At 30.7% G+C, this 12,110-nt stretch overlaps 1 protein-coding gene across 3 annotated transcripts in view; it reads left to right on the top strand.

Annotated features, from left to right (window-relative positions):
* Positions 1-8,342, top strand: part of LOC118203640 (macoilin-1) — a 210,542-nt gene extending 202,200 nt beyond the window's left edge. For all 3 annotated transcript variants that reach the window (XM_035375934.2, XM_085827300.1, XM_035375925.2), the window contains 3 exons: positions 345-465; positions 3,426-3,600; positions 6,945-8,342. In XM_035375934.2, the coding sequence (XP_035231825.1) occupies positions 345-465; positions 3,426-3,600; positions 6,945-7,207 (559 nt within the window). In that variant the 3' untranslated portion in view covers positions 7,208-8,342. The remainder of the gene's footprint in view (positions 1-344; positions 466-3,425; positions 3,601-6,944) is intronic.
* The last annotated feature ends 3,768 nt before the right edge of the window (positions 8,343-12,110 follow it).

The following is a 12,110-nucleotide window of genomic DNA, read 5'->3' as shown; positions in this document are numbered from 1 at the left end:
CAGAATCATATTATAAATGGAACTCAGTTTGTAATTCTTTTGAAATGGTTTTACCACATAGTTCAAGAACCACATGAAAACTCCCAGTTTTTCATTTTTCAAGCTTCACAGCTGTGTATCACATTTTGTGTTACCCATTTAGGTTTTCATCTGTAAAATATTTTGCATGTTAAGGCAAATTTTGCATTATCTCCTTGATCTCCTTTGTAGCAGTTTATCTGTGTATAAAAGCAGTTATTCTTCTCAGTAAAGTTTTAAATTATTACTGTTCATTTTTGTTTAAAAAGATCACTGTGAATCTATAGCATGCAATGATATTATGTATTTATTTATTTTTAATGTAGGACGGAATGCTCAGAAAATTGCAAGTCTCGTAGGAGAGATCTGGAAAATGATATGAAACAGCTGCGTCGTGATTTGAAAATGCGAGACGAAAAAATTCAGCAGATGGAACGACAGGCACAGGTACAAATTTTTTTCTTATTCGGATCAAAAGAAAAATAATCCAGTACAAGACATTTTTAAATCTTTGTTATGAAAACTAATTGATGACATACATTATCTGTTGTGGCCATGAGTGAAATAGAAACAATAAGATAATTCCATATAGATACCCATATGTAATAAAGTAATAAAAAATAAATTCTACTATAATGGTAGTTAAGCTAGCATTGAAAGCTGCTGCAATTTCATGGTAATAATTTAAAATTAAAATTAAAAGCAAATTCAAAACAGTCATTGCATAAAATTAATTTAAATGAAAAATGTTTTTAAAATAATCATTAAAATCAAGATAAATTTTTAAAAATATACTCAGATACAGCGAAGCAGAACAAAAATGAAACTCGATGAAACAACCACTTCATAAATCCAGCAGAAATTTAGTTCAAACTATTTAAAAGTTTACTTTTTTTATTAAAAAATATGTTTATACATGTGTGTGCACAATTCTATCTATCCATAATGAAATACATATATTTTAATGATGTTGCAAAGTAAAGATTCAAGCATGAATTTAAGTGCAGAAAAATTTTGTGTGTTACAAACATCTACTAATTTGATTGATTAAGATAGAAATTAAGCAAATACTGAAATAATGAAAATGCAAACCCAGTCTGTTTTAATTTTATTTTATGTATATATATATGCCTTTAATGTGGATATAGGAAAAATAAAAAAAACATGAAAAACTATTAATAATGCACTATAGGTCCCAAGTAAATGTTTAAGAAAATGCAAAGTCTTAATAAAATAAACAAAGCTTATTATATAAAAGATGCAGTAATGTGTCAAAAAGTGAACTAAGTGGCTTCTTTAATAAATTGTGTTGAAAACTGAATGTTCATAGATGAAACTGCAGGTCTTAATGTAATTTCACTATATTTATAATCCTTTGCAGTCTAATCTATTATTATTACTTTTGAAAGGTAATAGCATAGGATTTTTTAAGTGTGTTTTTGTATTTCAAGCATAATTTATGTGATTTTAATTTTTTCAGCATTGAAGGCAGTATTTCTGAGCTGATTAGATAGTTGTGGTTTAAATATTAATCAAAAGTGAAATTTCATGTATGAATTTCAAGCAATTCCCCCCCCCCCCTCAGGGCTGTGGAGTCGGTATGGAAAATGACCAACTCCCTCATATATAATTTACATATGCTCTTAGAATTTAAATGATATTGTAAATTAGTTCGCAGCAATATATATGTGTAAACTTGTACACGTGGGTTACAGCTTATTTTTTTTAATATGAAAGAAGTAATATATGCTACAGAGAAAACAAAAATGATGGCATAGCAAATTATTTATCATGAAATAGAAAAACTGGCATTAGTTATTTCTAAGAAACAGTATAGCTTCGTCAAAATCTTCTTTATTGGAGGCCCATAGACCCGATTTGATAAATTTCAAAGCTGAGAACTTTCCACACTGACTTGAGTAGGAGGAAGAGCTCTTACTATTAGGGCTTCTTTTTTTAACTTTTCAGGATAGATTTTTATAAGTTCTAAAAGAGGTGTCTCAAAAGTGCAATCATATTTCTCTATTTTTTCAAAAACTGTGTAGAAATCTTGTTTGTATTTTTTCATTTTTGTATCTAAAGTCTCTTGGTTCTTTATTTTCATTCGCTTTGCCTTAACCTTTTCAATATTATCCAAAAATATTTCTCAAAATCTAACCCATCTTTGGAAGAGGATGATAGAGACTCAATTGCAGTGTCTGCAGTTTGACTGTTCTGATTCAAATTCTCCAATTATTCTAAGAATAATTTCATTCTTAAGGAAAGTTCATATATGGCTTTCTTTACCTTTTTAATTTGTTCATCATCCAAGAAAATTCGGTGTTTCGTATCTGCATATATTGAACCCAGCAAAATCTCATTGTCTAGCAAAATAGTTTTGAAGAAATGATTCCTTCTGCAATAAATCCTCCATTTCAGAAAGAACAATTATCACACTCTTTCATTCTCACCTCCTGTTAATTCTTCAGATTGCAGCTTTTTTGTGGCTATATACAGTGTAGAAAGAAGAGTTTCCAATTCTGCAAGATCATTCCACAGTCTTTCTGTTAGTGAAATATTAGGGTTATCTACATCTTCTAAAAACATTCTTAATTCTAACAACCTCTTTATCATCAAATAGTACTTCCTTATTCCATTGCTTGATCAATAATTGCTCCTTTTCCTGCTCACTTTCTAAGAATGGCATCAGTTTTGGGAGTTCTTGCTGCTATTGCTGCTTACTTAAATTTACCAGTGAGATTTGTAACTAAATGAATCAGTTTAATCACTAATGGCAAATATCACATCCATCCTCCTTCCTTATATTTATTTATTAATATGTCAATAAAATAGAAAATAACTGTTTATTAATATATATAGTTCATAAATAAAAATAATAACTCAGCTCGTCATTACTTTTTTCAATTCATTTTAATTTCATATCAAATTCAAACTGTTCAATGAAAACTGGAGTCGGAGTCGACCTGTTTTTAACGACTCCAGCTCTGACTCGTTTTACCCCAAAATCTGCCCGACTCCAAGAATATTTTACAATGTGTGAAAATTAATGTTATTTTGCAGAAATAAACGAACTTCTGTTTTTTTTAATAGAATAATATTTATATATGATGAGAAAAATATTTATGATTTAAAGCTTAATGTTTCTTAGAGTTGCTTAAAACTTGAGAAACTGAATGTTAAATAATCCTCAGTAGTTGTAAAATTAAAGCATTTATTTCTTTGAAGAATAACTACAAAAGCACAATATTAAAAAAATTTTAATGTTTCCTAAAATTTTAATGCTTTGTTTACAATGTACACTAAAGGGACAAATTATTCATCCATCATTGCATGTGAGGTTTAATTTTAAAAATTTTAATGTTTTGTTGAATTTTATTAGGAGACTTATATATTGAATTTTTTTTTAGTCTTTGTCCTCTTACCAAGAGAACATTGGTAGCACACAAGCTTTGGTTTCTGCACTAAATGCAATGGAGGAGAAAAATGCGCGCCTCGAAAACAGCCTCAGTGCGGAGACCAGATTAAAACTCGACCTGTTCTCGGCATTGGGAGAAGCTAAACGTCAGTTAGAAATTGCACAAAGTAAGTTGATTTTTTATTATTTATAAATAATTATGTTAGAAATGTCAAGCTTGTTTTCAAATTCAAATTTGTATGAGAACTGCAGTGAAGAAATGATATTATTACAATGAAATAGCATCAGTAAGAAGAAGCGAGATGTATGATGAAGGCTAGTAAAATACCACAAGTAATTCTGTATGAATTGCTTTTTAAAAGCAATATTTCGCTTATACTAGGTGTTTAAATTTTGTACCACATAAATGATAAATAATATGGAGATCGTCATAAAAGTAATTTTCTTTTCAAATTACAACATTTTACATTACTTTTGAACATTCATTTAAATCTTTCATTTAAAAACTGTGCCACTGAAAATAATGTAATATACCATTAGTGGTACCGTATTTTAACACTTTTTAATTGTATATGGTATTGCAGTATAATAAATTTAAAATGAAAAGAAGGTTTAATCAAAGCTGGAGACAGAGGGATTGAATTCAATCAGCAGATCAAAAGGATTTTTATTCCTATAGATACAAACACATTTGGTGAACCTTTTTAATCAGATGAGCCAAGATAAACTGAACACAAAGCAAATGAATCCTTATACAAGATTCAAACTACTTAATTGTGATTACAAAATCAAAAATAGTACATTTTATCATCATTGCCATAATACCTGTATTTGTAATACACATTTGGAAGATTTTCTGAAAAATTGTTGTAAAGATCATAAAAATTGTTATAAAGATTATATATATATGTATATATATATAAATATTGATTGTATTATCTCCTAATATTAATTTTAGTAGAAGTATCTAAAAAGAGTGAACCCATAGGTAAGAAGTTTAATTCTGAAAATTGTTTTAAAGTAACTTGAATGTAAATTGTTAAAAATGTTTTACAGAGACTTGAATTAAATCATGAATAACAAAATTTCAAACTTTGAAAAAGAAATTAAATTAAAAAGTAATTATTGCTATTGATCGGAAATTAGTTGTCTTTTCAAGGGAACAAACCAACTCCCGTTCAGTGAACAATAATTAATAAATACGAAGGTGTTTCGTCTTTCACTGAAGTAATAATGGTGGTGCCAAACTGGTAAATTAAGTTAGGCCAAAGAGTTCGTGAAGCGAAGAGATTTAGAACTAAAGTAGAGTACCAAAGAACTTGTACTGAATTAAGATTTACGCTAATACAAATTTTGAGTGAAAAGCAATTTATGTGTAAAATTGATATATATATATTTAAACATATGTATAATAATAAATATAAATATGTATAATAAATATGTACAAAGAATTAATTAAAATTGTATTTAAATTCAATTTATTTTTTTGAAACAATTGATATATATATAATGTTACTTTTTTGTTAGTTTATTTTTATTAAAGAGTTATTAATATGCCAGTAATGAAACAAAGTGAGTGGTTTATTATCTGAACCTCCCTATAAAGTTTCTTATTTCCTTTTTCTCACACAATGTAGGAATGAATAATACAGTTCTCAAGCAAATATACCATAAGTCGATTTTTGCTTTATTTAGTTGAGATTTTTAAACTTCAACGTTTGTTGATCTAAACTTTGTTTATCTTTAACACGGGGGCAGGCGCGCAAATAATTGGAAGTTGATCTGTCAGCACTGTCCTTATCTTCAGGGCAGATGTTTTTATTTTATTTGGCTTATAATTCCTTACTAAATGTAGTATTTCATCTCGATGTACTCCGTCTTTGATATGATTTAAATCAAATTCCTCGTCATTATAATTCGCTTCCGATAGCGAAGAAAGTGACAGAGGTTATTGAAAATGAAAAAATTTCGATCGACAAATTAGTCGGTATTCTCGACACAGCAATTATAGGACTTGAACAGTGGAACTTTGAACAAGAAATTATGTCTGTTCATAAAATTAAAGAGAATGTATTATCACATAAAAAACGAAGCAACTTAAACAACTTACATTGAAAGAAATGTTTAATAAAGTAAACAAATAAATATTAAGCTTTTTTTTTTGTAAATTTTGATACCATTTAGATCATAATTGTTTTTTATTTCATAAATTACGGTTTCATATTTTTAATTTTATAATTTCTGCATGCCATCTTACCAGATTTAAACTGATGATCTATAATCCGGAAAAATCGATAATCCGGAATCGCCGAAGTCCCGACGAGTCCGGATTAAAGACTTTTGACTGTATTCTTATATGTTCAACATTCACCATTAGTACATGGTGAATGTCGATATTTGCCGGTGTAAGTCAGAAATAAGAATATTTGGAAAATATTTCGGACATACACCAAGCGACTATGTGAACGTTGACATTCCCCGGTGAAAGTCGACATGCTCCACATTCGATGTTTCACCGTAACATATACATACTATTCATACAATACTGAATCGTTCTGCATGCTATTTTCAACTTCAAATGCGTGGCAGCTAGTGAATCGTGTTTTTATTTTCAACTTTCGTATTATTGTGGGAGGCAGCATTTTTCTATCTTATAAATACATAATAACTGAAACCTTGAAGACCAGTGCTTATTTGGAGCACATTCTCGTTTCCTTTTGTTCACATGTAAGAGAAAGAATCAGATTCTGGTTAAGCTCAGCTAGCATTGTGAATTGTGCATTTCTTTAGTTTTCTGATTTGATCCAGCTCATGATTTTGTTCAGTACATTATTATTATTACTGCAAGGTTATAAAAATTTAAGTTTTAGTAACAGCTAGCTGTTACTAAAACTATTGTCTGTATTATTCTTCCGTCAGTCAGCCAGATGGTAAAATCTGTAATTTGATCTCAAGTCTCAAGAACATAACCAGAGATCGTGAAGAAAGTAATGAAGAGCCTACTGGGACTGAACATATTACAGTTAATTGCTTAATGGGAATTATAAATGATGCAAATATAGGTGTTGAACAAAAGAACTTTGTAATTGAACAAGAAACTATATTTCTCTGTAAAATTAAAGTATTAACACATAAAACAAAATTACTTGAACAACTTGTATAGGAAATAAAACATTTAATGAAACAAGTCTCTATAAAATTAAAGTATTAACGTATAAAACAAAATTACTTTAACAACTTATATTGGGAAAAACATTTAATATATCAAAACAAATCTTAATACTTGGGGTTATTTGGGAGGTAAGATTTAGTTCCCTTAAGCTATTATTTTAGAAACAACCTTTCATATTTTTAATCATAAAATTTCTATATGAAATTGTACTCAATTTTAAATTAATGATCTGAAATATGTAAATTTCCAAAATTCAGAAGGTTCTAGATTGTATTGAAATTGAGTGTATTTTTATTAATTAAATTATTATATGAATGATGCATATTTTCTGTCTTTCAGCATTGCTGGCACAGAAGGACAAAGAGATTGATGAACTGAAATCAAAGATTGCGGAGGTGATGGCAGTGATGCCGGTCACTTCCAGTCCTAACTGTTATCCTTCAAACCCACCTGCCATCAGCCTGTCCTCTGGAATTGTGTCATCCTTACTGTATTCACCTAAATACATGGGTGAGGAGAAAGTCGCCAAATCTAATCTGGATCCCAACGCTTCCGTGTACACCCCGAAGGTCTCTCGCCTGACGTCGGAATCCGAAATATGATCAGATAACGAAATTGTGTTTTTTCAGGAGGAAGGGAGAAACTGGTGCAGAAGAAGAAAAAATTTTTCATTCTCTTCCTGATGTTTTTTTTCCTCCTCTGTGGCTATTGTACTTCATTTCAGCAAAATCGAAAACAGACTCAACATCTTGGAAGAATGCAAAATCTTAATGTTTTACGGACATTTTAAAAATTTGTTTTTTTGAACTTTTTTCAGACATTGTGTGTAGTTCATTATGTGACATGCAGCTTTTTTGCAGTCTTTGATTTCTTTTTAAATCACTGTGATTACAGTATAACTAAAAAAAAGTACGCCGCTCGAGTACTTGGTTGGCGTTCCCACGAGACCACCCAATGTATATTTGATTTTGTGATGTAACATTAACAAATTTGAATGCACTTTTGTTCAGATTTTCTATGCCATAAGTTCATATAAGTTCCTTTTTCAGAGTGGAAAAGAAAGTTAACTGCACCAGTTCAGTGGAAACAACATATTAATAAGAAATGCCCAGTGAAATAATTTGTCTTTGACAAATTATGCAAACTTTGATTTGGCTTTCTAAAAATGCGTTTTTTAAAATACATTTCTTACCTAGATTAGTGGGGAGAAACCCAGTGATATAAGCACACGAACTAGTCTTAATGTTTTTTAACTGCGTTCTCTAATTTGCACAATATTTTTGTAACCTTTTTTGGTTTTGTTATTTTAATTAATTGAACTTAAAGATGAAAGATCTGTTCATCCTGTAATTATTTCACTGGGTGATCTGTTTGCATGTGTGTACGTAGCACATTTTATGTAATTGCTCAGTGAATAAATACTGAAAAAGCATTAAGAGCCTTTTTAATTGGAAAGCAGGGCCAAACGTGCCCCCAGCATTTTCCCTTTATATCATGGACACATGGGTGGTCCTTGCTTTTTTTATTTGTTTGTTTGAAGTTTAAACCCTTTTCACACCCTTTCACATCTGTCATTTGCCATCTGTATTTGTCATTTGATTTTATTTTCGCAGCGGATACTGCGAAAAATGCAGGATGAAGAAGACGAGAGCTTTTCAGTTGATGTACCAATTGCAGTGGAATTCATTAGACATGAATGTATGGATAATTAAAAGAAAGTCTTTCATTGAAACTGAATTTTGTGGTATCTCTTTATTTCACTTATTTTGATAAACAGACACTTCTGCATTAAGTACAGATAAGTAAATATCTTTTAAGGAAAGGTATGCATATGGTGCAAGCCAGGGGTCGGCAGCCTGTTTGTCCTTAAGGGCGCAATACTAAATTTGAAAATCACCGAGGGCACATATTTTACAGATAATCAGCAGGTATAAATGGGCATTAAAAAAAAAACAGATGTTTTATAACTTTATTTTGTTGGTTTCATACATAATTCAGTGTGAAACTTGAGTGTCCATATTTTCAGCTAATTTCTTGTAATTGGGGATATATTTAGAGTTCCCGGCCCTTAAACAATTACCTAAATGTGAGTCATTAAGCTTTGTTCGGTATTTTGATTTCAAATATTTCATATTTGAGAACAAAGACTCGCAATTGTATGTTGTTGCACAATATGAATAAATTTTTATCGCACATTTCCTTAAAATAGGATACCTATTTTCATCGACTAAGTTCCAAAACATTTTATCATGACTATGCACTTTTAAAATAATATCACTTTGCAAGTTTATTATTTCTAATTCTAGGTCTTCGATATTATGAAGCTTGAAATACACTGAAACTATTTCAAGGACATCATCTTCAGTAACATTAAATGGATTTATGAAAAATCTTACAACGGGTTCTAATGCTGCAAAATATTAAATCTAGAAGAAAACTCTTCTATTAGCTTATCTATAATTTCTAAGTATGATGTAGCAGTAAAATTTTCATTATTCAAATTGAAACTCTCAACGGTATATTTTATATTTGGGAAATGTGATAATGATTTTTTCAATAGATGGGATTTCAACAACACTAACTTGCATTTGAATGCATTTACTGCACTAATCATGTCAGTGATATGCTGATTTTTCCCTTGTATTTTTAAATTTAATTCATTCAACTTTGCCATTATATCTGTCAGAAATCCGAGGTCGATTAGCCAATCCTTATTTTCTAATTGTTCGAAAAATTCGCGTCTTGATGCAATAAATTCCTTTATTTCTGGCAAAAGCATGATAAACCGCTCAAGTATTTTACCTCTGCTCGGCCACCTCACTTCATTATGTAAAAGAAGATCTGTGAACTGAACGTCCTCATCTTCTAAAAGTAATTTAAACAATCTGTGTTGCATAGCTCCCGATCTTATGGAATTAATAATTTTTGTTACTATCTTAAATACGTGTTGAAAACCGATTGTTTTTGCGCATAACATTTCTTGATGTATGAGGCAATGATAAGAAATAAATTTCGGGAATAAGGAATCCTGTCTACATAAGGCAATAAATCCTTTTTTCTTACCAGTCATCGCTGGTGCCCCGTCTGTTGTAATTGACGATAACTTTTGTACAGGTAATTTTACATCTGTTATATACTTTTTAAAAGTAGAAAAGATATCTTCTCCTCTGGTGCTTCTCTTTAATGGCAGAACTTTAAGGAATTCTTCTTTTGTTGTAAAATCAAAAAATACCATCTTCATGCAAATTGTGATATATTTGTCATGTCTGCCGATTCATCCATCTGTAGCGAAAAGAAAATACAATTTTCCATATCATTTGCTAATTCTGCCTCCAAATTCTCCACAATTGCTACAATTCTTCTAGTAACAGTTCGTGCTGATAATTGCAACGTGTTTATACCTGAAACTATTTCCTTTTTATTTTAAAATTCTTCAAAAAGTGAATCAGCAGCTTCTAACATGGCTTCTTTCACTAATTCTCCATCTGTAAATGGTTTTTTTATTCTTAGCTAGCAAATGCGATATTTTATATGATGCGATCTTTGCTGCTTTATGTTGTTGCAGTGGTTTAGTAAAAAAATTTGCTGGTTAGTTATTGAAGATTTTAAAGAAATAATTTTTTTCTTCTGATTTCAGAGTTCATTGGATAGTCACTATCAAAATTGGTATGAACAAATTTTTTTCTTCTAATTTCAGAGTTCATTGGATTGTCACTATCAAAATTGGTATGAACGGTCTTAAGATGTCGTTCAATATTACTTTTCTTGGGAATCGCAACACTATTATTACACAACAAACAAATACACTTTCCTTTGTAATCAACGAAACAATATAGATGTTCCCATTCATTGTTAAAATAATATGTTCTTTTTCTTTTACATTTATCCATGAAGGGTTTTAAAAGAAAAGAATTATTTCGGATTACTTGGTAGTTTTAAATGCACGGTCTACGTGTGGTCTATTCAAAATACGATCACACACTAACAAAAAATGCGTGCGTGTTATTAGATACGCTCAAGGTTAGCAAACTGCTAATCTAAACACAATCCTAAACTCAACTGACTACTGTCTAACCATGCTAGCGAGAACAGTTTGGCTGAGAGCCAAGATGGGGCAGTTTAATTGAAGGGGTGTGTGGGCGAAAAGCACGGGTATTTTTCCCTCTCGAAGGTCAAAGGGGTGTGGGTGAAATTGAAGGTCAGGGGACATTTAGTGTCTACTGGGCTACTGCACTCACCCCTACATAACTGATAGATGTGCCCACTTCTGCCCCAAACCGGATGTTTACATAGATCTGGAATACGTGGTCAGACAGTACTTGCTCTATATCGCCGTTTGACAAGAGTTAAGTAAATCGCTCTGGCTATCGTACATTTATATTAGTTCAGCGAGGGTGCATTAAAAATCGTGCCTACCACTGGTGCGAGCAGTGAAAAACACTTCTGTTTAGGAGAGAACTTTATTTATACGTGCCATTTAAAATGTTTGATATTATCATCTAATATCTAAGATATATATCTAATAGAAAAATATTCTTAATAACACTTAATGAATAAGGATTTTAGGATTAAAAGAAAAATAACACAAAACAAATAAAATAATTCTGAACATCAGTTGTTAATCATTCTCTTTTATAGTGCCTAATAAAGTCTAGAATCAAGGATATTGTTGCGTACGTACAGGTTCGTAATAGGTTGAATGCACAAGTCTGGTGTAAAGTTAAAATTTATCCTTATCACAAGAAATAAAACAAAACGCTGAAATTTTTCCTCACAGATATTCCTGCAATATCACATAATAGTTATATTTTAAACTACTAAAATGTTAATAGAACACAATTCAAAGCAAAGAAAGCGAATCCGATCTCATTGCAAATTCACCACAATCAACAACAACAGATATCTAAACAACTGAACTGAGATGTTTTGTGTTGGCTTTTATAAGCTTTTCAATCATGCATGAAAACATTCTGGTATTCTCTCGAGGTTTCTGGAAAGCGAAAGAGTACACTTATGAGATATCTATTTATTAAATGTTAAATGCATGTACTCCTGTATTTTTACTTTTTCACCATAGCTTTCTCTTAAAGCACGTCGTGTGCTGCATTGCATGGGCAAATAAAGCAATTTTAATTATAATTCCACTAAAAATAGCAAATTAAATACAAAATCTGTAACAAAATTCTTGGAGATTTAGGTTAGGTTATATGAACATGGAAAAGCATATGAGTTCTATCTGCCTAAGGGAAGGGATGCCTTCATAAAGGACTTTCGACGATATTGTGTTACAGATGTTTGTGTTATATTTGTATATGTTTTACAGATGGAGAAAACCAATCATGCTTTCCTTGGATTGAATTTTGAGCATTAAGTGGTCGTAACTACTTGGCCCAGATGGGCCTGTTTTAGGAAGAATTGCCAAGATTAGACAAATATGGAGGTGGTGTTGATTCATACCAGCCAGGCCAAATAATGGGTACATTGATGAATTTGCCAAAACAGTAT

This window comes from Stegodyphus dumicola, chromosome 11 (assembly GCF_044657685.1).
Source record: "Stegodyphus dumicola isolate Sdum_Otavi_A_Nest chromosome 11, ASM4465768v1".
In the NCBI taxonomy this organism is placed as follows: Eukaryota; Metazoa; Arthropoda; class Arachnida; order Araneae; family Eresidae; genus Stegodyphus; species Stegodyphus dumicola.
Note: the sequence above shows the minus strand (reverse complement) of the source record. Positions and strands in the feature narration are given on the sequence as shown.